The 24,150-nt window shown below is 35.8% G+C and overlaps 1 protein-coding gene across 3 annotated transcripts in view; it reads left to right on the top strand.

Annotated features, from left to right (window-relative positions):
* AKT3 (AKT serine/threonine kinase 3) overlaps positions 1-24,150 on the top strand; it is a 397,863-nt gene that overhangs the window by 205,599 nt on the left and 168,114 nt on the right. For 2 of the 3 annotated variants that reach the window (XM_027122451.1, XM_027122452.1), the window contains one exon: positions 4,487-4,631. In XM_027122451.1, coding sequence (XP_026978252.1) covers positions 4,487-4,631 — 145 coding nt within the window. Of the gene's footprint in view, positions 1-3,189; positions 3,352-4,486; positions 4,632-24,150 lie in introns of all 3 variants that reach the window. The other variant, XM_027122450.1, reaches the window with a different exon arrangement.

The following is a 24,150-nucleotide window of genomic DNA, read 5'->3' on the forward strand; positions in this document are numbered from 1 at the left end:
AAAGAGGGAAGACACAAATTACTGATACTGACCCCTAGAAAACATTGGCAAACTTGAACAGCTCAATATCAATGAACAGTATTGAGTTTGAGTAAAAAATTTTTCCTGAAGAAAAACTCCAATTCCAGATGGCTTCACTGGTTACTTCTGTCAAGTATTTGAAGAGGAAATATTACCAAGCCTACACAATTAATTACATAAAATAATGGAGGTGGGAACCTTTCCCTTCTCATTTTATAAGGCTAGTGTCACCCTCATTCCAAAAAATGGTCAGTGCTACCATAAGAAGAGAGAACTATATCAACAAAATATTAGCAAACCAAATCCAACAACACATAAAAAGATCATACACCATAACCAATTGGGATTCATCCCAAGTTCACAAGGATGGTTCAACATACACAAATCAGTCAATGTGGTACATCACATAAAAGCCAAAAACCACATGACCATCTCAATAGATGCAGAAAAAGCATTTGACAAAATTCAACATGTATTCATGATTAAAACTCTTACAAAAGTGGGTATAGAGGGAACATATCTCAAGATAATAAAAGTTATTCATGACAGACCTATAGCCAATATAATACTCAGTGGTGAAAAGCTCAAAGCTTTCCCACTAAAATCTGGAGCAAGACAAGGATACCCACTTGCACTTCTTCTATTCAGCATACTATTGGAAGTCCTAACCACGGCAGTCAAACATGAAGAAGAAATAAAAGGTATCCAAACTGGAATGCAAGAGGTCAAATTGTTATTGTATGCAGATGATAATATATTATATATACAAAACCCTAAAGACTCCACATAAAAACTACTAGAAATGATAAACGAACTCAACAAGGTAGCAGGATACAAGATTAACATACAGAAATTGGTTGCATTTCTTTTCACCAATGATGAACTATCAGGGAATATAAAAAAAAAATACCTTTAAAAATTGCACCCCCCAAAATAAAATACTTATGAATAAATTTGATCAAGGAGGTGAAAGACTTATACACTGAGAACTACAAAACATTAATAAGGGAAATTGAAGATAATTCAAAGAAATGGAAAGATATCCCATGCTCTTGGATTGGAAGAATTAATATTGTTAAAATGGCTATACTACTCAAAGCAATCTACAGATTTGATGCAATCCCTATCAAATTACCCATGACATTTTTCACAGAACTAGAACAAATAATCCTAAAATTCATATGGAACCATAAAAGACCCAGAATGACCAAAGCAATCCTGAAGAAAAAGAACAAAGCAGGAGGCATAACCCTCCCAGACTTCAGACAATACTACAAAGCTACAGTTATCAAAACAGTGTGGTATTGGCACAAAATCAGACATATGGATCAATGGAACAGTACAGAGAGCCCAGAAATAAACCCACACACCAGTTGTCAATTAATCTTCAACAAAGGGGGCAAGAATATACAACAGGGAAAAGACAATCTCTTCAGCAAGTGGTGTTGTGAAAGTTGGACAGCCGCATATAAATCAATGAAATTAGAACACATCCTCTCACCATACACAAAAATAAACTCAAAATGGCTTAAAGACTTAAACATAAGAAATGACGCCATAAAACTCCTAGAAGAGATCATAGGCTAAACATTCTCTGACGTAAATCTTAACATTGTTTTCTTAGGTCAGTCTCCTAAGGCAATAGAAATAAAAACAAAAATAAACAAATGAGACCTAATCAAACTTACAAGCTTTTGCACAGCATAGGAAACGATAAACAAAACGAAAAGACAACTTACAAGAATGGGAGAAAATATTTTCAAATATTGCAACCAACAAGAGCTTAACTTCCAAAATATACAAACAGCTCATAACAACAACAAAACAAACAGCCTAGTCAAATAATGGGCAGAAGACGTAAATAGAGATTTCTCCAAAGAACAAATATAGATGACCAATAGGCATGTGAAAAGATGCTCAACATTGCTATTAGAGAATGCAAATCAAAACTGCAATGAGGTACCACCTCACACCAGTCAGAATGTCCATCATTAAAAAGTTACAAATAACAAATGCTGGAGAGGGTGTGGAGGAAAGGGAACCCTCCTACATTGTTGTTGGGAATGTAAGTTGGTGCAGCCACTGTGGAAAACGGTATGGAGGTATCTCAGAAATCTACAAACAGAATTAGCATATGATCCAGCAATCCCACTCCTGGGCATATATTCATACAAAAGTATAATTCAGGGCTTCCCTGGTGGCGTAGTGGTTGAGAGTCCACCTGCTGATGCAGGGGACACGGGTTTGTGCCCCGGTCCGGGAAGATCCCACATGCCACGGAGCGGCTACCCATGAGCCACGGCCGCTGAGCCTGCATGTCCGGAGCCTGTGCTCCACAATGGGAGAGGCCACAACAGTGAGAGGCTCATGTACTGCCAAAAAAAAAAAAAAGTATAATTCAGAAAGCCATGTGCCCCTATGTTCATAGCAGCTGTATTCACAATAGCTAAAACATAGAAACAACCTAAATACCCATCGACAGATGAATGAATAAAGATGTGGTACATATATACAATGGAATACTACTCAGCCATGGAAAAGAATGAAATAATGCCATTTGCAGCAACATGGATGCAACTAGAGATTATCATACTAAGTGAAGTAAGTCAGAAAGAGAAAGACAAAATATGATATCGCTTATATGTGGAATCTAAAATATGACACAAATGAACCTATCTATGAAACAAAAACAGAATCTTAGACCTAGAGAACAGACTGGTGGTTGCCAAGGGAGAGGGAGTTGGGGGAGCGATAGAATGGCAGGTTGGGGTTAGCAGATGTAAGCTTTTATATATAGAATGGAGAAACAACAAAGTCCTACTATATAGCACAGGGAACTATGTTCAATATCCTATCATAAACCATAAAGGAAAAGAATACATTTAAAAAAAGCATGTATATATATTTAACTGTATTACTTTGCTATACAGCAAAATTAGCATTGTAAATCAAGTATAGTTCACTAAAAATATTGATTTAAAAAAAGAAGAAGTAGCCCAATGTACTTGTGACTATAGTCAATGCAAAATTTCTTAACAAAAGTTTGACAAATCAAATTCAAAAAATATGCAAGAAAAAGTTAATACATTATGACTAAATGGAGTTTATACTAGAATTCAGTTGTATTAACATCTGAAAATCATTCAACTAATTTCACTGTATTAATAGGATAAAAGAAAACTACATGGTCATTTCAACAGGTGCAGAAGAAGCATTTGAAAAAATTCAACACTCTTTCATAACAAAAACACTCAGCTGGCTAGGAATGGAAAGGAACTTACTCAACTTGATTAAGGTTATCTACAAACTACAGGTTAATAATACTCAAAGGTAAAAGGCTTGATATTTTCTCTCTTAACATGTGGAACAAAGAATGTCTGCTGTCACCACTTTTATTTAACATTGTACTGATGGTCTGTTCTAGTGCATTATAAGGCAAGAGAAAGAAATGAAAGGGAAACACACTGGAAAGGAAGAAGTAAATTGCTCTTATTTGTAGACAGTATGGTAGTATTTGTAGAAAATTCAGAAAAATAAAAGCTGGTAGAAATAGTAAATGAAATTATTAAGGCTATAGAATAAAAGGTCAACATAGAAAAAGCAATTGTATTTCTAAATACTAGCAAGAAAAATTAGAAAATGAAAAAAAATTTATACTTCCATAATAGCATAAAAGAATACTTAGAAATAAATTCAATTAAAGATTTGCAAGACATTTTCACAGAAAATTACAAAACACTGCATTAGAAAATTGAAGACCTAAATAAATGGAGAGCTATACTATGTTCATGGATTGGAAGACTTAGTTTATTAAGATGGCAATTTCCTCCAGATTGACCTACAGATTTAATGCAATTCTAACAGACTTTGTCTTAAGAAATCTGCAAACTGATTTTATTTCTATGGAAATAAATGATCCTTTATCTGATAGCACAAGTGTCAAAAAGTAAAAGCTTCATACTACTGCTCCTGAGATTTATTATTTAAGCTACAAACTGTGCCTATCATTTTTTAAAACAGAAACTTACCTATGATCTGGTAACAGTTTTTGCCTTTGAAAGCTTTTTCTTGGAACATCTGTTGGACCATAATAAAGAAACTGAGTATGTCAGTGATGGACTTACAATGGCTAAACAATACATTTTAAAAGTGTGGCAAAGTTTTGGGGGTTCATATACTTTATAGATAAGATGTGTGCAGAGAATTAAAATTTAACCATACTTTAAAAGGATTTTTAGTCAGTTTCCTTACAATCGTCTTCTCCGTCTCCCCTTCTCCTCCCCCTCCTCCTCCTCCTTCTTCTTTGTTAATATACCTCCAAATAAATGTTAGTATATCTTGAAGTAAAGATGGGGCTTATGTATTACTCTGGAATAGACTTTGTGTTGATTTGATATTTTATAAAAGAGAAATATTTGCATCATTACGATTCTTTATTAATGGGAATTTTTTCTTGTTTTTGTAGGGAAGAATGGACAGAAGCTATCCAGGCTGTAGCAGACAGACTCCAGAGGCAAGAAGAGGAGAGAATGAATTGTAGTCCAACTTCACAAATTGATAATATAGGAGAGGAAGAGATGGATGCTTCTACAACTCATCATAAAAGAAAGGTAAAAAAGAACATCTTACTCCCCTCCTCAGCACAACATTTATATGTGTAGAATAAATATGTTAACAACTGCCATTTGCAAAAACTGTTAGCCAGTTATCTTATGATATGCTAGTATATTGGTGTGGATGGTTTTTAATCAGGTGACTCTTAAACCTGTCATTGTTTAAAATGAAATAATTGAAACATCACTTTATTTCAGTGTTTCAGCAATTACCACTGAATGCTGAAAGGGCTGTTAGGAAGTTGTGATTGATGTGCCATCATACTACTTTATAATTTGCATTTTTCCCTTATTGTTTTTAATACTATTTTAGAAACTTGGAAATAAAGTGTTTTCCCTAATATGGTCCTTTTCTATTTGGCATTCTGTGTTCTCCTGAAAGCAGAAGGTGAAATGGCTCTGGTATACTTCCTGCTTTGTGCCCCAGCCTCACTAATGTCAGCAGGAAAGCAAACAGTCTTGGAAATTATAGCTTTTTATTTTAGTGGCTGCTTCTGAGCCAATGAGAGAAATAGATTTTTTCTTCCCTCAGTGCTCCATAATAATAATTGCCAATTTATATATTTATGAGAATTATAAATTATGTTTTTCATTGCTATAGAAAATTGCAAAGCAACTCCCTATGTAAAAAGTGGTATTTTAAGATTAAGGGTAAAAGTATTCAAAATAGATGAACATGCCATTTTTAATGTTAGAATATATTTGTTATAATAGATTTTAAATTAATCTTCAGGTAGGAAAATGCTAATTCTTAAGGTAATGATCCATGTAATTTGGTATTAGCACAGTGATTAAGAACTCTTTGGAGTTAAACTGCCTGAATTCAAATCCTCTTTTTCCTATGTGCTAACCATGGGAACTTGCTGAGCTTTACAGTTACAACTTAGATTTAGTTAATCATCCTTTCCTTACCTGAAATTTCTATTCTAATTAGAATAATATTCTATACTTGATCTTGGCCAAATGTCTGAGAACCCTGTATGTCTTCCTTGAAGAATAATCCTCTATTTGTTAGTTGAATTTTATCCCTGTTTTCTTTTGAATCACCTTAACAACACTCTGCCCTTGTTCCTCAGGTACTGCAAAGACAAAAATACAATCTAGCTTTACCCACCTTCTCAGAGAGAAAAAAGCTGCTTTTGCTCATGTATATGCACATGTACACAATTAATTTGAAATTTGACTATGCTTATAAATTTAAAGTCATATCCTGATTATTGTCACCCTTTGAGTAATAAACTACCTTGTTCAGTAACAAGCTAGACTGCTGCAGAACTTCTTAATAAGAAAGATTAATAGTAAGATGCTGTTTAGGCAGTTAGAGGTTGAAAGTGGGAAGTTTATAACACTCTAACTAGAAATACTGTTACTGATAGATGTAAGAATTTTGGAAATGAATATGAAAATTTGCAGAAGAACTTTGAATGAAGAGAGACAACCATTTTGAAAGATATAAAAATGGAAAACTATGGAAGATCCTTCTTTTTCTGTTAAGGCAGGTTGTAAATAATTATTAAAGCATAATACGTTTTCCTGTTTTTTTACCAGTGTTGATTATCTTAGAATTTATCACCTTCAGTAATTATCACTTATAAAGATTTATTATATGCTTATTTTGTGCTAGGCTCTGAGCAGTACTTTTATATGTGTTATCTCATTTGATCCTCATAGGAATCATATGAGGTAGGTACTGTTATCCCATTTTACAGTTGAGTCCTATGATATTTAAAGAAGTTAAATATCTTATTCAAGCATATAATGACTTTACACACTATGCAACTTCAGTATGCAGTCTACTTTTTTTTGATTCACGTATCTTGAGCTTCTATAATCTCTATAATTGTTATAGTCATAACATAAACGAACTATATTAGAAACAAAATTATACAGATAGGCTCTCTTATATTTGTACTCTGTTTCTCAAAATAGTATGTCAAATTGTTGCATTTACACAGTGCTTGCATATTAGTTAATTTCATTTTATATTAGAGCACCCTTGGAAAAATCAGTAGAATTTTAATATTATAGAATACTGGTAGAAAGTGAGGTTTTTGTTGTCCTACTGCTTGAGTTCATGTCCTGGGTCTACAGTGTGTGTAATTGTGGGGAAAGTCCCTTAATCTTTCTGTCCTTTAGTCCCTTCATCTATAAAAGGAAGATTACAGTGGTACTTACCTCATAGAGTTGTGAGGATTAACATATAGTTTGGAATATATGTGAAGTACGTATATACTAAGTGCTCAATGAATATTAGCTATTATTAGCTAGTATTCTACTTTATCCACATAAAGATAATTAAACATTCACACATTTTTAAACTGGAGTCTCCTAGAATTCTCTTGTTGAAAGTAAGCCTCCAAAATGAAAAATTAATAGAAGTATTTTGAATTTGGGAGGTCGGGGTCTATTGTCTTATTTAGCCTATATCTTATTTCCATTGTAATTTAAAATTTTTATTTAATATGAAATAGTATAAAAAGTTTGAAATAACAAAGAGTCCAGAAAAAGAACATTTGTACCACTAACTATGCTATAACAATCATAATAACTTGGTTCAAAAGGGTGAAATATTACTATCACTTCCTTAAGATGACTCTAAAACTACAGTTGACACATGAACAACACAGAAGCTTGGTGAGCTGCCCTCTGCACAGTTAAAATTAAGTTATAGTTAAAATAAGTTATAGTCGGCCCTCTGTGTCCCAGTTCTCCCTATCTGTGGTTCCTCTGATGCAACATTTCCTCCATATGCACTCTTGTTTTGTATCTGTGGCTCTGCATTTGAGGATTCAACCAACAGTGGATCAAAAAAATGAGTAGGAAAAAATCCACATGTAAATGGATCCACAGAACTCAAACCCATGTTGTTCAAGAGTCAGCTATATATCCTTTATGAATTTCAGTTATAAAAAGAATGTACAAGTTCAGATTACTTTAAATTTTAGATTGTAAACACAAATATTTTCAGATAAGAATATCCTTCTCTAAGAGATAGCTTCAGGATGGCGGAGGAGTAAGGCATGTAGCTCACCTTCCTCTCCACGAATACATCAAAAATACATTTACATGAGGAACAGCTCCTACAGAACATGTACTGAACGCTGGCAGAAGACCTCAGACTTCCCAAAAGGCAAGAAACTCCCCACATACATGGCTGTGTGGCTGACAGGGTCTTGGTGCTCCGTCCAGGTGTCAAGCCTGAGCCTCTGAGGTGGGAGAGCCGAGTTCAGGACATTCGTCCACCAGAGACCTCCTGGCCCCATGTAATATCAAATGGCGAAAGCTCTCTCAGAGATCTCCACCTCAACAGGAAGAGCCAGCTACACTCAACAACCAGCAAGCTACAGTGCTGGACACCCTATGCCAAACAACTAGCAAGACAGGAACACAACCCTACCCATTAGTGGGAAGGCTGCCTAAAATCATAATAAAGTCACAGACACCCCAATACACACCAGCAGATGTGGACATTCCATCCAAAAACAACAGAATACACTTTCTTCTCAAGTGTTCATGGAACATTCTCCAGGATAGATTATATCTTGGTCACAAATCAAGCCTTGGCAAATTCAAGAAAATTGAAATCATATCATGTATCTTTTCTGACCACAACGCTATGAGACTAAATATCAATTACAAGAAAAAAATCTGTGAAAAATACAAATACATGGAGGCTAAACAATACTACTAAATAACCAAGATATCACTGAAGAAATCAAAGAGGAAATCAAAAAATACCTAGAAACAAATGACAATGAAAACACGAGGACCCAAAACCTAAGGAATTCAGCAAAAGCAGTTCTAAGAGGGAAGTTTATAGCAATACCTACCTCAAAAAACAAGAAACATCTCAAATAAACAACCTAACCTTACACCTGAAGCAGTTAGAGAAAGAAGAACAAAAAAACCCCAAATTTAGAAGAAGGAAAGAAATCATAAAGATCAGATCAGAAATAAATGAAAAAGAAATGAAGGAAACAATAGCTAAGATCAAAAAAACTAAGAGCTGGTTCTTTGAGAACATAAACAAAATTAATAAACCATTAGCCAGACTCATCAAGAGAAAAAGGGAGAAGACTCAAATCAATAGAATTAGAAATGAAAAAGGAGACATAACAACTGACACAGCAGAAATACAAAGGATCATGAGGGATGACTACAAGCAACTCTATGCCAGTAAAATGGGCAACCTGGAAAAAATGGACAAATTCTTTAAAAGCACAACCTTCTGAGACTGAACCAGGAAGAAATAGAAAAAATGAACAGACTGATCACAAGCACTGAAATTGAAACTGTGATTTAAAAATCTTCCAACAAACAAAAGCCCAGGACCAGATGGCTTCACAGGCGAATTCTATCAAACATTTAGAGAAGAGCTAACACCTATCCTTCTCAAACTCTTCCAAAATATAGCAGAGGGAGGAACACTCCCAAACTCATTCTATGAGGCCACCATCACCCTGATAGCAAAACCAGACAAAGATGTCACAAGAAAAGGAAACTACAGGCCAATATCACTGATGAACATAGATGCATAAATCCTCAAAAAAATACTAGCAAACAGAATCCAACAGCACATTAAAATGATCATACACCATGATCAAGTGGGGTTTATCCCAGGAACGCAAGGATTTTTCAATTTACACAAATCAATCAATGTGATACACCATATTAACAAATTGAAGGAGAAAAACCATATGATCATCTCGATAAAAGCTTTCACAAGAAAAAGCTTTTGACAAAATTCAAAATTTTGAACTTTTGATAATTGATTAATGATAAAAACTCTCCAGAAAGTAAGCATAGAGGGAACTTACCTCAACATAATAAAGGCCATGTATGCCACAGCCAACTTTGTTCTCACTGGTGAAAAACTGAAACCATTTCCACTAAGATCTAGAGCAAGACAAGGTTGCCCCTCTCACCACTATAATTCAACATAGTTTTGGAAGTTTTAGCCACAGCAATCAGAGAAGAAAAAAAAATGAATCCAAATCAGAAAAGAAGAAGTAAAACTCTCACTGTTTGCAGATGACATGATACTATACATAGAGAATCCCAGAGATGCTACCAAAAAACTACTAGAGCTAATCAATGAATTTGGTAAAGTAGCAGGATACAAAATTAATGCACAGAAATCTCCTGCATTCCTATACACTAATGATGAAAAATATGAAGGAGAAATTAAGGAAACACTCCCATTTACCACTGCAACAAATAGAGTGAAATACCTAGGAATAAACCTACCTAAGGAGACAAAAGACCTGTATGCAGAAAACTATAAGACACTGATGAAATAAATTAAATACAAACAGATGGAGAGATATACCATGTTCTTGGATTGGAAGAATCAACATTGTGAAAATGACTATACTACCCAAAGCAATCTACAGATTCAGTGCAATCCCTATCAAACTACGAATGGCATTTTTCACAGAACTAGTACAAAACATTTCATAATTTGTATGAAAACACAAAAGACCCCAAATAGCCAAAACAATCTTGAGAAAGAAACCCGGAGCTGGAGGAATCGAGTTCCCTGACTTCAGACACTACTACAAAGCTACAGTAATCAAGGCAGTATGGTACTGGCACAAAAACAGAAATATAGGTCAATGGAACAGGATAGAAAGCCCAGAGATAAACCCCCACACAAATGGTCACCTTATCTTGATAAAGGAGGTAAGAATATACAATGGAAAAAAACAGCCTCTTCAATAAGTGGTGCTGGGAAAACTGGACAGGTACATGTAAAAGAATGAAATTAGAACACTCCTTAATACCTTACACAAAAATGAACTCAAAATGGAGTAAAGACCTAAATGTAAGGCCAGGCACTATCAAACTCTTAGAGGAAAACAGGAAGAACACTCTAAGACATACATCACAGCAAGATCGTTTTTGACCCACCTCGCAGAGAAATGGAAATAAAAACAAAAATAAAAAAATGGGACCTAATGAAACTTAAAACTTATGCAAAGCAAAGGAAAACATAAACAAGATGAAAAGACAACCCTCAGAATGGGAGAAAATATTTGCAAACGAAGATGACAAAGGATTAATCTGCAAAATACACAGGCAGCTCATGCAGCTCAATATCAAAAAAACAAACAACCCAATCCAAAAATGGGCAGAAGATCTAAATAGACATTTCTCCAAAGGAGATATACAGATTGCCAGCAAACACATGAAAGGATTCTCGGTATCACTAATCATTAGGAAATGCAAATAAAAATCACAATGAGGTATCACCTTACAGTAGTCAGAATGGCCATCATCAAAAATTCTACAAACAGTAAATGCTGGAGAGGGTGTGGGTGTGGAGAAAAGGGAACCGTTTTGCACTGCTGGTGGGAATGTAAATTGATAGAGCCAGTATGGTGAACAGTATGAAGGTTCCTTAAAAAACTAAAAATAGAACTACCATTTGACCCAGCAATCCCACTACTGGGCATATACCCTGAGAACACCATAATTCAAAAAGAGTCATGTACCACAATGTTCATTGCAGCTCTATTTACAATAGCCAAGACATGGAAGCAACCTAAGTGTCCATCGACAGATGAATGGATAAAGAAGATGTGACAAATGTATACAATGGAATATTACTGAGCCATAAAAAGAAACGAAATTGAGTTATTTGTAGTGAGCTTGTTGGACCTAGAATATGTCATACAAGAGTGAAGTAAGACAGAAAGAGAAAACAAATACCATATGCTAACACATGTATATGGAATCTAAAAAAAAAAATTAAAAACTGGTTCTGTATAACCTAGGGGCAGGACGGGAAGGAATAAAGACACAGACGTAGATAATGGGCTTGAGGAAACGGGGAAGGGGAAGGGTAAGCTGGGACGAATGAGAGAGTGGCATGGACATATATATACTACCAAATGTAAAATAGCTAGCTAGTGGGAAGCAGCCACATAGCACAGGGAGATCAGCTTGGTGCTTTGTGTCCACTTGCAGGGGGCATAGGGTGGGTGGGAGGGAGACACAAGAGGGAAGAGATATGGGGATGTATATTTATGTAAAGCTGATTCACTTTGTTATATAGCAGAAATTAACACACCATTGTAAAGCAATTATACTCCAATAAAGATGTTTTTAAAAAATGAATATCCTTCTCATAATTTACAGAATATATTTTCTTCTTTGTTCACTTTTTGACAAATGGGCACTAGGATGAAGAGAATACCTACTGATTTTGGTAGCTATGCTGAGAATTGTCTTAACTGCTCTCTGTTACATTGATCAGACAAATGTGGTAGAGTATTGCCATAGTGTCTGCTCTACAGCTTGAAACTCTTGGAGAGGGAAGGATACTGGTGGTGGAGAGAAGAGGCAAAGGCCTTGCAACCAGATTCAAGTGGTAATCTTTGTTTAAATTAAAGATGATTTTTCAAAGGAATTTGATTAGAGCAGTGGTCCCCAACACCCCCTCATCCACACACACCCCCGCCCCTGCCAGGCCGCACAGCAGGAGGTGAGCAGCGAGTGAGCGAGCGAAGCTTCATGTGTCACTCCCCGTTGCTCCCCATCGCTTGCATTACTGCCTCAACCATCCCTCCCACCCTCAGTCCGTGTTAAAATTGTCTTCCACGAAATAATTACACAAAAATGAAGGTTGGGGTCTGCTGGACTAGAGGACGCAGGAATGCTTAATCTTGGTCTGCCAAGCTGCCATTATCTATACCCTGTCATGTATGTGAAGCGGCACAGCATAAAAGGATTAACAGTCAAATGGGAATAAAAATTCTGCTTAGTTTTCAAGTAACCAATGTAGGCCTCTCTGGGAGCAGCTGTTTATCATCTCATGACTTAGCTAAGAAGTATAATCAGTACCTCCTATATTCCCATTATGTCTGATTCCAGTTCTTGGAATTTTCTTACTGCCTGACTACCATAACTGATAACAATGGCTAGCATACAGAGGAGAGGAATAAAAGAACAGACCTGTTGAAATCAAGTGATCTCTCACTTCCTACTCAGAGGGAGGAGCAGCATAATCAGTGTTGTAGAAGTTGACTAATAAGATTAGAGCTTCCCCTTCCTTGGGCAAAAGCACTAGAGGAAGCGGGCAGAGAGGTGAACTTCTTGAAAGCCTCCTTTCACTCCATGGGCCTTATTTGGTTTATCTCTTACATTGTAAATATATGTGGAATTAATCTTTTTTGACCAAATATGCTAAAACCATTGTATTTTTTTCCTTGTATTCCTCTTCAATTATATATAAATATTTGTAACCTAATTTGGGGGCTAGAAAATCTTTTTCTTACATTCTAGTGTGTGTGATTTGAATATACTTATTAAGTATACTTTTTGTATATGCACATGCATCTCTTAACCTAAAACAGCCACGTTGATATGTGAGACATTATGTAAAAGAAAGAGTATAACTCTGTAAAATATTTCCCTAATAAATTCTTAGGTTTGGGTTTTAGAGGGTTAATTTTTCTGGAGAGTGTCTTATGCTCTTAAAAAATTTTTTTTTATTGAAATATTGTTGATTTATAATATTGCACTAGTTTCAGCTCTTATTTTTAAACTTCTTTTATTGAAGTGTAGCTAATATACGGTATTGTGTTAGTTGATTTACAATTTGTGTTGGTTTCCCCTTTGGTAACCATAGATTGTTTTCTATGTCTGTGAGTCTGTTTCTGTTTTGGAAATAATTCATTTGTACTTTTTAAAAAGTTTCCACATATAAGTGATGTAATATTTGTATTTCTCTGACTTACCTTCACTTAGTATGATAATCTCTAGGTCCATCCACGTTGTTGCAAATGGCATTATTTTGTTCTTTTTTCATGGCTGAGTAATATTCCATTGTGTGGTGTGTGTGTGTGTGTGTGTGTGTGTATCATATCTTTATCCATTCATGTGTTGATGGACACTTAGTTTGCTTCTATATCTTGGCTATTGTAAATAGTATGTTATGCTCTTATTTTTAATTAAAATCTTATTGTGTCTTTTCCCTTAACACCATCCAAAAGAGGAAAATAGTTCACATTTCATTTGTAAAGACTAGATAATCACCGTGTATACCGCACTGAAGATGAACATTTGGTATCAAAGATAATTTTAATTTTCCAAAGTTTTATCAAAAGAGATATGATAAATGTTTCTGATTTTATCATATAGTAATATAAATTTTATATAGTAATGTAAATTTTCGTTAGTAATATAAGTTTCCATGTAAATTCCTCTTTTTTTTTTAAGATTGACGTACTGACAGAAGCTTTGAAATTTAGCGTTAAGTCTGTCATCCTTTTTTAAAACCTCCTTGTCCCTAAGAATTACAATCCTTAAAGAATATAGTACTACTTCATTATTATATATTGCTTTTCATGTGAAAATGTCATAAAGAAATTTACAACTTATTTTCTAATTTTTATCCCCAGAATTCATTTTCAGTTTATATGATATTTAGTAATGGGACACAGCAAGTATCATTTTCCAGTGTTTTTAGATATAAAATTAGGTGATTACTGTTCAAATGAAGTTGTGAGCAATAAAAATAACATTATGCCTTATTTATGAGAATAATGTCTCTCAGTTCTTCACTGCTGTGAAGTAAAGTTCCTAAGTTTAATATCTTAAAACAATGACAGTATATAATTTCTTCTGATTTTGTGGTTTGCCTGGGCAATTCTGCTGGTCTCAGTTGGACTTTTCAAGCAGCTGCATTCAGCTGGCACATGGACTGGGCTGGAAAATCCATGAAAGCCGTTCTCCCATGTCTGGATTTTTGGTTCTCCTCCAGTGAGCTCTCTCTTCATATGATGTCTCATATTCCAGGGCCTCTCCATATGGCCTTTCTCTTCAGCAGATAGCCTGGACTTCCTTACAGCATGAGAGCTGACTTTTAAGAATGAAACTTTTCCAAGAGGGAGAAAGCATACGCTCCCAGACTTAAAGGCTAAGTCCGGAACTGGCACTCTATCACTTTGATGGTATTTTGTGTTTAAAGCTGGACACAAAGCCAGCCCAGGGAGAGGGAAAGTTGACTTCACTTCTTCATGGGAGGAATGGCATGTACATACAGGGAGTCGGGGCTGGAGGAATTAGTGTCTGCCATTTTTGGAGACTACCTAGCACAAAGAGCTTTGTGGTAATATAGTATTACTTGATTTTTAAAAACTTGTTAATGAAAATGAAATTACTTAGTATTACCCACTGTTTGTTCAAATAACACTAGTTCTGTTAACTCTATTCTGTATATTTAGAGTGACATCTTTGGGTTTTAGTTGAATTAATAAATATACTTGGTTATTTTCCCTATCTCTTGCTACTTTTCTTTGAATTAGAGATGCTACTGAATGATTAAGACAGTGTAACTTGACATTTGGGGAAATTACCAAGATTATAGATAGCAAATATTATTGAAAAGGAGTGAAGGCATTCATTTCTAAAATTTTTAGAATTTCTACATGTATCTACAGACATATTCACCAGTGAACCATCTGGTCCTAGTTTTCTTGTTGAAAGGTTTTTGACCACAAATTCAATTTCCTTGATAGATATAGGATATTCAAGTTACCTATTTCTTCTTGAGTAACCTTTGAATTTGAACCTTTCAAGGAATTTGTTCACTTCATATAAGTTGTTGATTTTATGAACGTAAAGTTGTTTATAATACTCCCTTGGGATCTTTTCAGTATCTGTAGAAACTGTAATGATGTTACCTCTCTCATTCCTGATATTGGTTATTTGCATCCTCTTGCTTTCTTTTTCTGAATAATCTGGCTAGAGATGTATCAATTTTATTGATTTTCTCAAAGAACGAGCTTTTGGTTACATCAGTTTTTCATTCTTCTTATTTTTTTTGCATTTTTTAATTGGAGTATAGTTGATTTACAATGTTGTGTTAGTTTCTGCTGTAAAGCAGAGTCAGTTATGCATATACATATATCCACTCTTTTTTAGATTCTGTTCCCACATAGGTCATTATAAAGTACTGAATAGAGTTCCTTGTGCTCTTCTTCAGGTTCTTATTATTTATCTGTTCTATATATGGTATGTACATGTCAAATTTGATTCTCCCAATTTATCCCTTTCCCTCCCTTACACCCTGATAACCACAAGTTTATTTTTGACATCTGTGACTCAACTTCTATTTTGTAAATGGGTTCATTTGTACCATTTCTTTAGATTCCACATATAAATGATATCATATGATGTTGTTTTCTCTGTCTGACTTACTTCACTCAGTATGACAAACTCTAGATCCAACCATGTCGCTGAAAGTGGCATTATTTCATTCTTTCTTATGGCTGAGTAATATTCCATTGTATATATGAACCACCTCTTCCTTACCCATTCCTCCATTTGTGGATATTTAGGTTGCTTCCATGTCCTGGCTGTTGTAAATAGTAATGCAGTGAACATTGGGGTGCATGTATCTTTTCGAATTATGGTTTTTCTCTGGGTATATGCCCAGGAATGGGATTGCTGGATCCTATGGTAGCTTTATTTTTAGTTTTTTAAGGAATCTTCATACTGTTCTCCATAGTGGCTGTACTGGTTTACATTCCCACCAGCAGTGCAAGAGGGTTCCGTTTTCTCCACACCCTCTCCAGCATTTCTTCTTTCTAAATTTTTTAATGATGGCCATTCTGACCCATGTGAGGTGGTACCTCATTGTACTTTTGGTTTGCATTTCTCTAATAATAAGTGATGTTGAGCAACTTTTCATCTGTCTCTTGGTCATTTGTATGTCTTCTTTGGAGAAATACCTGTTCAGATCTTTGGCCCATTTTTTAAATGGGTTTGTTTTTTTGATACTGAGCTGTATGAGCTCTTTGTATGCTTTGGAGATTAATCCCTTGTCCGTTGCTTCGTTTGTAGATATTTTCTCCCATTCTATGGGTTTTCTTTTCGTTTTGTTTATGGTTTCCTTTGCTGTGCAAAAGCTCTTATGTTTAATTAGATCACATTTATTTTTGTTTTTATTTTCATAACTTTCAGAGGTGGATCAAAAAAGCCGTTGCTGCCATTTATGTCAGAGAGTGTTCTGCCCATGTTTTTCTCTAAGAGTTTTATAGTATCTGGTGTTACATTTAGGTCTTTAATGCATTTGGATTTATTTTTGTGTATGGTGTTAGAGAATGTTCTAATTTCATTCTTTTACATCTAGTTGTCCAGTTTTCCCAGTGTCTCTTATTGAGAATTCCTCCATTGTGTATTCTTGCCTCCTTTATCATAGATTAGGTGAATATAGGTGTGTGGTTTATCTCTGTACTTTCTATCCCGTTCCATTGATCTATATTTCTGTGTTTTTGTGACAGTACCATACTGTTTTGATGACTGTAGCTTTGTAGTACAGTCTGAAGTCAGATAGCCTGATTCTCCCAGCACCGTTTGTCTTTCTTGGGATTGTTTTGGCTATACATGGGCTTTTCTGTTTCCATACAAATTTTAAAATTTTTTGTTCTAATTCTTTGAAAAATGCCATTGATAATTTGATAGGAATTACATTGAATCTGTAGATTGCCTTGGACAGTATAGTCATTTTGACCACATTGATTCTTCCAATGCAAGAACACGGTCTCTTTTTCCAATGGTTTGCAGTGTCTTCAGTTTCTTTCATCAGTGTCTTAGAGTTTTCAGACTTCATGTCTTTTGTCTCCTTAGGTAGGTTTATTCCTAGATATTTTATTCTTTTTTGATACAATGGTAAATGGGATTGTTTTGTTAAAATCTCTTTCTGATCTTTGTCTTTAGTATATAGAAATGCAACAGCTTTCTATGTATGAGTTTTGTGACCTGCAACTTTACCAAATTCATTGATTAGTTCTATTAGTTTTCTGGTAGCATTTTTAGGATTTTTGATGTATAGTATCATGCAAACAGTGAGAGTTTTATTTTTTTAACATCTTTATTGGAGTATAATTGCTTTACAACGGTGTGTTAGTTTATGCTTTATAACAAAGTGAATCAGTTATACATATACATATGTTCCCATATCTCTTCCCTCGTGCGTCTCCATGCTTCCCACGCTCCCTATCCCACCCCTCTAGGTGGTCACAAAGCACCGAGCTGATCTCCCTGTGCTATGCGGCTGCTTCCCACTAGCTATCTATTTTACGTTTGGTAGTGTATATATGTCCATGCCACTCTCTCACTTTGTCACAGCTTAAACTTCCCCCGCCCCATATCCTCAAGTCCATTCTCTGTTAGGTCTGTGTCTTTATTCCTGTCTTACCCCTGGGTTCTTCATGACATTTTTTTCTTTTGCAGATTCCATATATATGTGTTAGCATACGGTATTTGTCTTTCTCTTTCTGACTTACTTCACTCTGTATGACAGCTTCTAGGTCCATCCACCTCACTACAAATAACTCAATTTCGTTTCTTTTTATGGCTCAGTAATATTCCATTGTATATATGTGCCACATCTTCTTATTCCATTCATCCGATGATGGACACTTAGGTTGCTTCCATGTCCTGGCTATTGTAAATACAGCTGCAATGAACATTTTGTTACATGACTCTTTTTGAATTATGGTTTTCTCAGGGAATATGCCCAGTACTGGGATTGCTGGGTCATATGGTAGTTCTATTTTAATTGTTTAAGGAACCTCCATACTGTTCTCCATAGTGGCTGTACCAATTCACATTCCCACCAGCACTGCAAGAGTGTTCCCTTTTCCCCACACCCTCTCCAGCATTTATTGTTTCTAGATTTTCTGATGATGACCATTCTGACTGGTGTGAGATGATATCTCATTGTAGTTTTGATGTGCATTTCTCTAATGATTATTGATGTTGAGCATTCTTTCATGTATTTGTTGCCAATCTGTATATCTTCTTTGGAGAAATGTCTATTTAGGTCATCTGCCCATTTTTGGATTCGGTTGTTTGTTTTTTTGTTATTGAGCTGCATGAGCTGCTTGTAAATTTTGGAGATTAATCCTTTGTCAGTTGCTTCATTTGCAAATATTTTCTCCCATTCTGAGAGTTGTCTTTTGGTCTTGTTTATGGTTACCTTTGCTGTGCAAAAGCTTTGAAGTTTCATTAGGTCCCATTTCTTTATTTTTGTTTTTATTTCTATTTCTCTAGGAGATGGGTGAAAAAGGATCTTGCTGTGATTTATGTCATAGAGTGTCCTGCCTATGTTTTCCTCTAAGAGTTTGAGAGCTTCTGGCCTTACATTTAGGTCTTTAATCCATTTTGAGCTTATTTTTGTGTATGGTGTTAGAGAGTGTTCTACTCTCATACTTTTACATGTACCTGTCCAGTTTTCCTAGCACCACTTATTGAAGAGGCTGTCCTTTCTACACTGTACATTCCTGCCTCCTTCATCAAAGACAAGGTGACCATATGTGCATGGGTTTATCTCTGGACTCTCTATCCTGTTCCATTGATCTATCTTTCTGTTTTTGTGCCAGTACCATACTGTCTTGATTACTGTAGCTTTGTAGTATAGTCTGAAGTCAGGGAGCCTGATTCCTCCAACTCCGTTTTTCGTTCTCAAGATTGGTTTGACTATTCGGGGTCTTTTGTGTTTCCATACAAATTGTGAAGTTTTTTGTTGTAGTTCTGAGAAAAATGCCAATGGTAGTTTGATAGGGATTGCATTGAATCTGTAGATTGCTTTGGGTAGTATAGTAATTTTCACAATGTTGATTCTTCCAATCCAGGAACATGGTATATCTCTCCATCTATTTGTATCATCTTTAATTTCTTTCATCAGTGTCTTTTAATTTTCTTCATACTGGTCTTTTGTCTCCTTAGGTAGGTTTATTCCTAGGTATTTTATTCTTTTTGCTGCGATGGTAAATGGGAGTGTCTTCTTGATTTCACTTTCAGATTTTTCATCATTAGTGTATGCCAGAGTGTAATGCCAGAGATTTCTGTGCATTAATTTTGTATCCTGCTACTTTACCAAATTCATTGATTAGCTCTAGTATTTTTCTGGTACCATCTTTAGCATTCTTTCTGTAGAGTATTATGTCATCTGCAAACAGTGACAGATTTACTTCTTTTCCGATTTGGATTCCTTTTATTTCCTAATTCTTCTCTGATTTCTGTGGCTAAAACTTCCAAAACTATGTTGAATAATAGTGGTGAGAGTGGGCAACCTTGTCTTGTTCCTGATCTTAGTGGAAATGGTTTCAGTTTTTCACCATTGAGGATGATGTTGGCTGTTGGTTTGTCATATATGGCCTTTATTATGTTGTGGAAAGTTCCCTCTATGCCTACTTTCTGCAGGGTTTTTATCATAAATGGGTGTTGAATTTTCTCGAAAACTTTCTCTGCATCTGTTGAGATGATCATATGGTTTTTCTCCTTCTATTTGTTAATATGGTGTATCACGTTGATTGATATTGCATATATTGAAGAATCCTTGCATTCCTGGAATAAACCCCACTTGATCATGGTGTATGATCCTTTTAGTGTGTTGTCGGATTCTGTTTGCTAGTATTTTGTTGAGGATTTTTGCATCTATGTTCATCAGTGCTATTGGCCTGTAGTTTTCTTTCTTTGTGACATCCTGGTCTGGTTTTGGTATCAGGATGATGGTGGCCTCATAGAATGAGTTTGGTAGTGTTCCTCCCTCTGCTATATTTTGGAAGAGTTTGAGAAGGATAGGTGTTAGCTCTTCTCTAAATGTTTCATAGAATTTGCCTGTGAAGCCGTCTAGTCCTGGGCGTTTGTTTGTTGGAAAATTTTTAATCACAGTTTCAATTTCAGTGCTCGTGATTGGTCTGTTCATATTTTCTATTTCTTCCTGATTCAGTCTTGGCAGGTTGTGCATTTCTAAGAATTTGTCCATTTCTTCCAGATTGTCCATTTTATTGGCATAGAGTTGCTTGTAGTAATCTCTCATGATGTTTGGTATTTCTGCTATGTCAGTTGTTACTTCTCCTTTTTCATTTCTAATTCTATTGATTTGAGTCTTCTCCCTTTTTTCTTGATGAGTCTCGCTTATGGTTTATCAATTTTGTTTATCTTCTCAAAGAACCAGCTTTTAGTTTTGTTGATCTTTGCTATTGTTTCCTTCATTTCTTTTTAATTTATTTCTGATCTGATCTTTATGATTTCTTTCATTTTGCTAACTTTGGGGTTTTTTTCTTCTTCTTTCTCTAATTGCTTTAGGTGCAAGGTTAGGTTGTTTATCTGAGATGTTTCCTGTTTCTTAAGGTAGGATTGTATTGCTATAAACTTCCCTCTTAGAACAGCTTTTGTTGCATCCCATAGGTTTTGCATCATCGTGTCTCCATTGTCATTTGTTTCTAGGTATTTTTTGATTTCATCTTTGATTTCTTCAGTGATCACTTCGTTATTAAGTAGTGTATTGTTTTGCCTCCACGTGTTTGTATTTTTTACAGATCTTTTCCTGTAATTGATATCTAGTCTCATAGCATTGTGGTCGGAAAAGATACTTGATACAATTTCAATTTTCTTAAATTTACCAAGGCTTGATTTGTGACCCAAGATATGATCTATCCTGGAGAATGTTCCATGAGCAATTGAGAAAAATGTGTATTCTGTTGTTTTTGGATGGAATGTCCTATAAATATCAATTAAGTCGATCTTTTTTAATGTATTATTTAAAGCTTGTGTTTCCTTATTTATTTTCATTTTGGATGATCTGTCCATTGGTGAAAGTGGGGTGTTAAAGTTCCCTAGTATTAATGTGTTACTGTCAATATCCCCTTTTATGGCTGTTATTATTTGCCTTATGTATTGAGGTGCTCTATGTTGGGTGCATAAATATTTACAATTGTTATATCTTCTTCTTGGATCGATCCCTTGATCATTATGTAGTATCCTTCTTTGTTTCTTCTAATAGTCTTTAATTTAAATTCTGTTTTGTCTGATATGAGAATTGCTACTCCAGCTTTCTTTTGGTTTCCATTTGCATGAAATATCTTTTTCCATCCCCTTACTTTCAGTCTGTATGTGTCTCTAGGTCTGAAGTGGGTCTCTTGTAGACCGCAAATATATGGGTCTTGTTTTTGTATGCATTCAGCCAATCTATGTCTTTTGGTGGGAGCATTTAAACCATTTACATTTAAGGTAATTATCGATATGTATGTTCCTATTCCCATTTTCTTAATTGTTTTGGGTTCGTTATTGTAGGTCTTTTTCCTTCTCTTGTGTTTCTTGCCTAGAGAAGTTCCTTTAGCAGTTGTTGTAGAGCTGGTTTGGTGGTGCTGAACTCTCTCAGCGTTTGCTTGTCTGTAAAGGTTTTAATTTCTCCATCAAATCTGAATGAGATCCTTGCTGGGTAGAGTAATCTTGGTTGTAGGTTTTTCTTCTTCATCACTTTAAATATGTCGTGCCAGTCCCTTCTGGCTTGCAGAGTTTCTGCTGAAAGATCAGCTGTTAACCTTATGGGGATTCCCTTGTGTGTTATTTGTTGTTTTTCCCTTGCTGCTTTTAATATGTTTTCTTTGTATTTAATTTTTGACAGTTTGATTAATATGTGTCTTGGCATGTTTCTCCTTGGATTTTTCCTGTATGGGACTCTCTGTGCTTCCTGGACTTGATTAACTATTTCCTTCTCATATTAGGGAAGTTTTCAACCATAATCTCTTCAAATATTTTCTCAAGTCCCTTTCTTTTTCTCTTCTTCTTCTGGAACCCCTATAATTCGAATGTTGGTGCGTTTAATGTTGTCCCAGAGGTCTCTGAGACTGTCCTCAGTTCTTTTCATTCATTTTTCTTTATTCTGCTGTGCAGTAGTTATTTCCACTATTTTATCTTCCAGGTCACTTATCCGTTCTTCTGCCTCAGTTATTCTGCTAGTGATCCCTTCTAGAGTATTTTTAATTTCAGTTATTGCGTTGTTCATCGTTGCTTGTTTCCTCTTTAGTTCTTCTAGGTCCTTGTTAAATGTTTCTTGCATTTTGTCTATTATATTTCCAAGATTTTGGATCATCTTTACTATCATTATTCTGAATTCTTTTTCAGGTAGACTGCCTATTTCCTCTACATTTGTTAGCTCTGGTTGGTTTTTATCTTGCTCCTTCATCTGCTATGTGTTTTTCTGTCTTCTCATTTTGCTTATCATACTGTGTTTGGGGTCTCCTTTTTGCAGGCTGCAGGTTTTTAGTTCCCATTGTTTTTGGTGTCCGCCCCCAGTGGCTAAGGTTGGTTCAGTGGGTTGTGTAGGCTTCCTGGTGGAGGGGACTAGTGCCTGTGTTCTGGTGTATGAGGCTGGATCTTGTCTTTCTGGTGGGCAGGTCCACGTCTGGTTGTGTGTTTTGGGGTGTCTGTGGCCTTATTATGATTTTAGGCAGCCTCTCTGCTAATGGGTGGGGTTGTGTTCCTGTCCTGCTAGTTGTTTGGCATAGGGTGTCCAGCTCTGTAGCTTGCTGGTCATTTAGTGAATCTGGGTGCTGGTGTTGAGATGGAGATCTCTGGGAAATTTTTGCCGTTTGATATTACATGGAGCTGGGAGGTCTCTTGTGGACCAGTGTCCTGAAGTTGGCTCTCCCACGTCAGAGGCACAGCATAGACTCCTGGCTGCAGCACCAAGAGCCTTTCATCCACGCGGCTCAGACTGGTAGTGTTGGAGGGTCTCCTGCAGAGGTGGGGGCCAGTTGTGTCTTATCGTGAGGACAAGGACCAGTAAAGCCTTCTAGTGTTGGAAGGTCTCCTGCACAGCTGGAGGATGGTTGTGTCTCACCGTGAGGACAAGGGCACTGGCAGGAGAAGTTCTCAACAGTGACAGTTTTACTTCTTCTTTTCCAATTTGGATTCCTTTTATTTCTTTTTCTTCTCTGATTTCCCTGGCTAGGACTTCCAAACCTATGTTGAATAAAAGTGGCAAGAGTGCACATCCTTGTCTTTTTTCTGATCTTAGAGGAAATGTGTTCAGTTTTTCACCATTGAGTATGATGTTTGCTGTGCAGTTGTCTTATATGGCGTTTATTATGTTGAGGTATGTTTCCTCTGTGCCCACTAACTGGAGAGTTTTTATCATAAATGGGTGTTGAATTTTGTTGAAAGCCTTTTCTGCACTATTGATATGATTGTATGGTTTTTATTCTTCAGTTTCTTAATGTTCTGTATCACATTGATTTATTTCCATATGTTGAAGAATCCTTGCATCCCTGGGATAAATCCCACTTGATCATGGCGTATGATCCTTTTTATTTTTTAACAAATTTGTTAAATTGAATTATATTTGCTTTACAATGTTGTGTTAGTTTTTACTGTACAATGAAGTGAAACAGCTATATGTATCCCCTCCCTCCCTCGTCGCCTGCATCGCGCCCATCTAGGTCATCACAGACCACTGAGCTAAACTCCATGTGCTATACAGCGTGTTCCCACTAGGTCTGTATTTTACAGGTGGTAGTGTATTTATGTCACACCTAATCTTCCAATTCATCCAACCCTCCCCTTCCCCCACTGTGTCCACAGGTGCATTCTCTACATCTGTGTCTCTATTCCTGACCTGAAAATAGGTTCATGTGTACCATTTTTCTAGATTCCACATATATGTGTTAATATACAATATTTGTTTTTCTCTATCTGACTTACTTCACTCTGTATG

The sequence above is a fragment of the Aethalodelphis obliquidens genome, unplaced genomic scaffold (assembly GCF_003676395.1).
Source record: "Aethalodelphis obliquidens isolate GAN/ISIS:26980383/991018 unplaced genomic scaffold, ASM367639v1 scaffold24, whole genome shotgun sequence".
Classification (NCBI taxonomy): domain Eukaryota; kingdom Metazoa; phylum Chordata; class Mammalia; order Artiodactyla; family Delphinidae; genus Aethalodelphis; species Aethalodelphis obliquidens.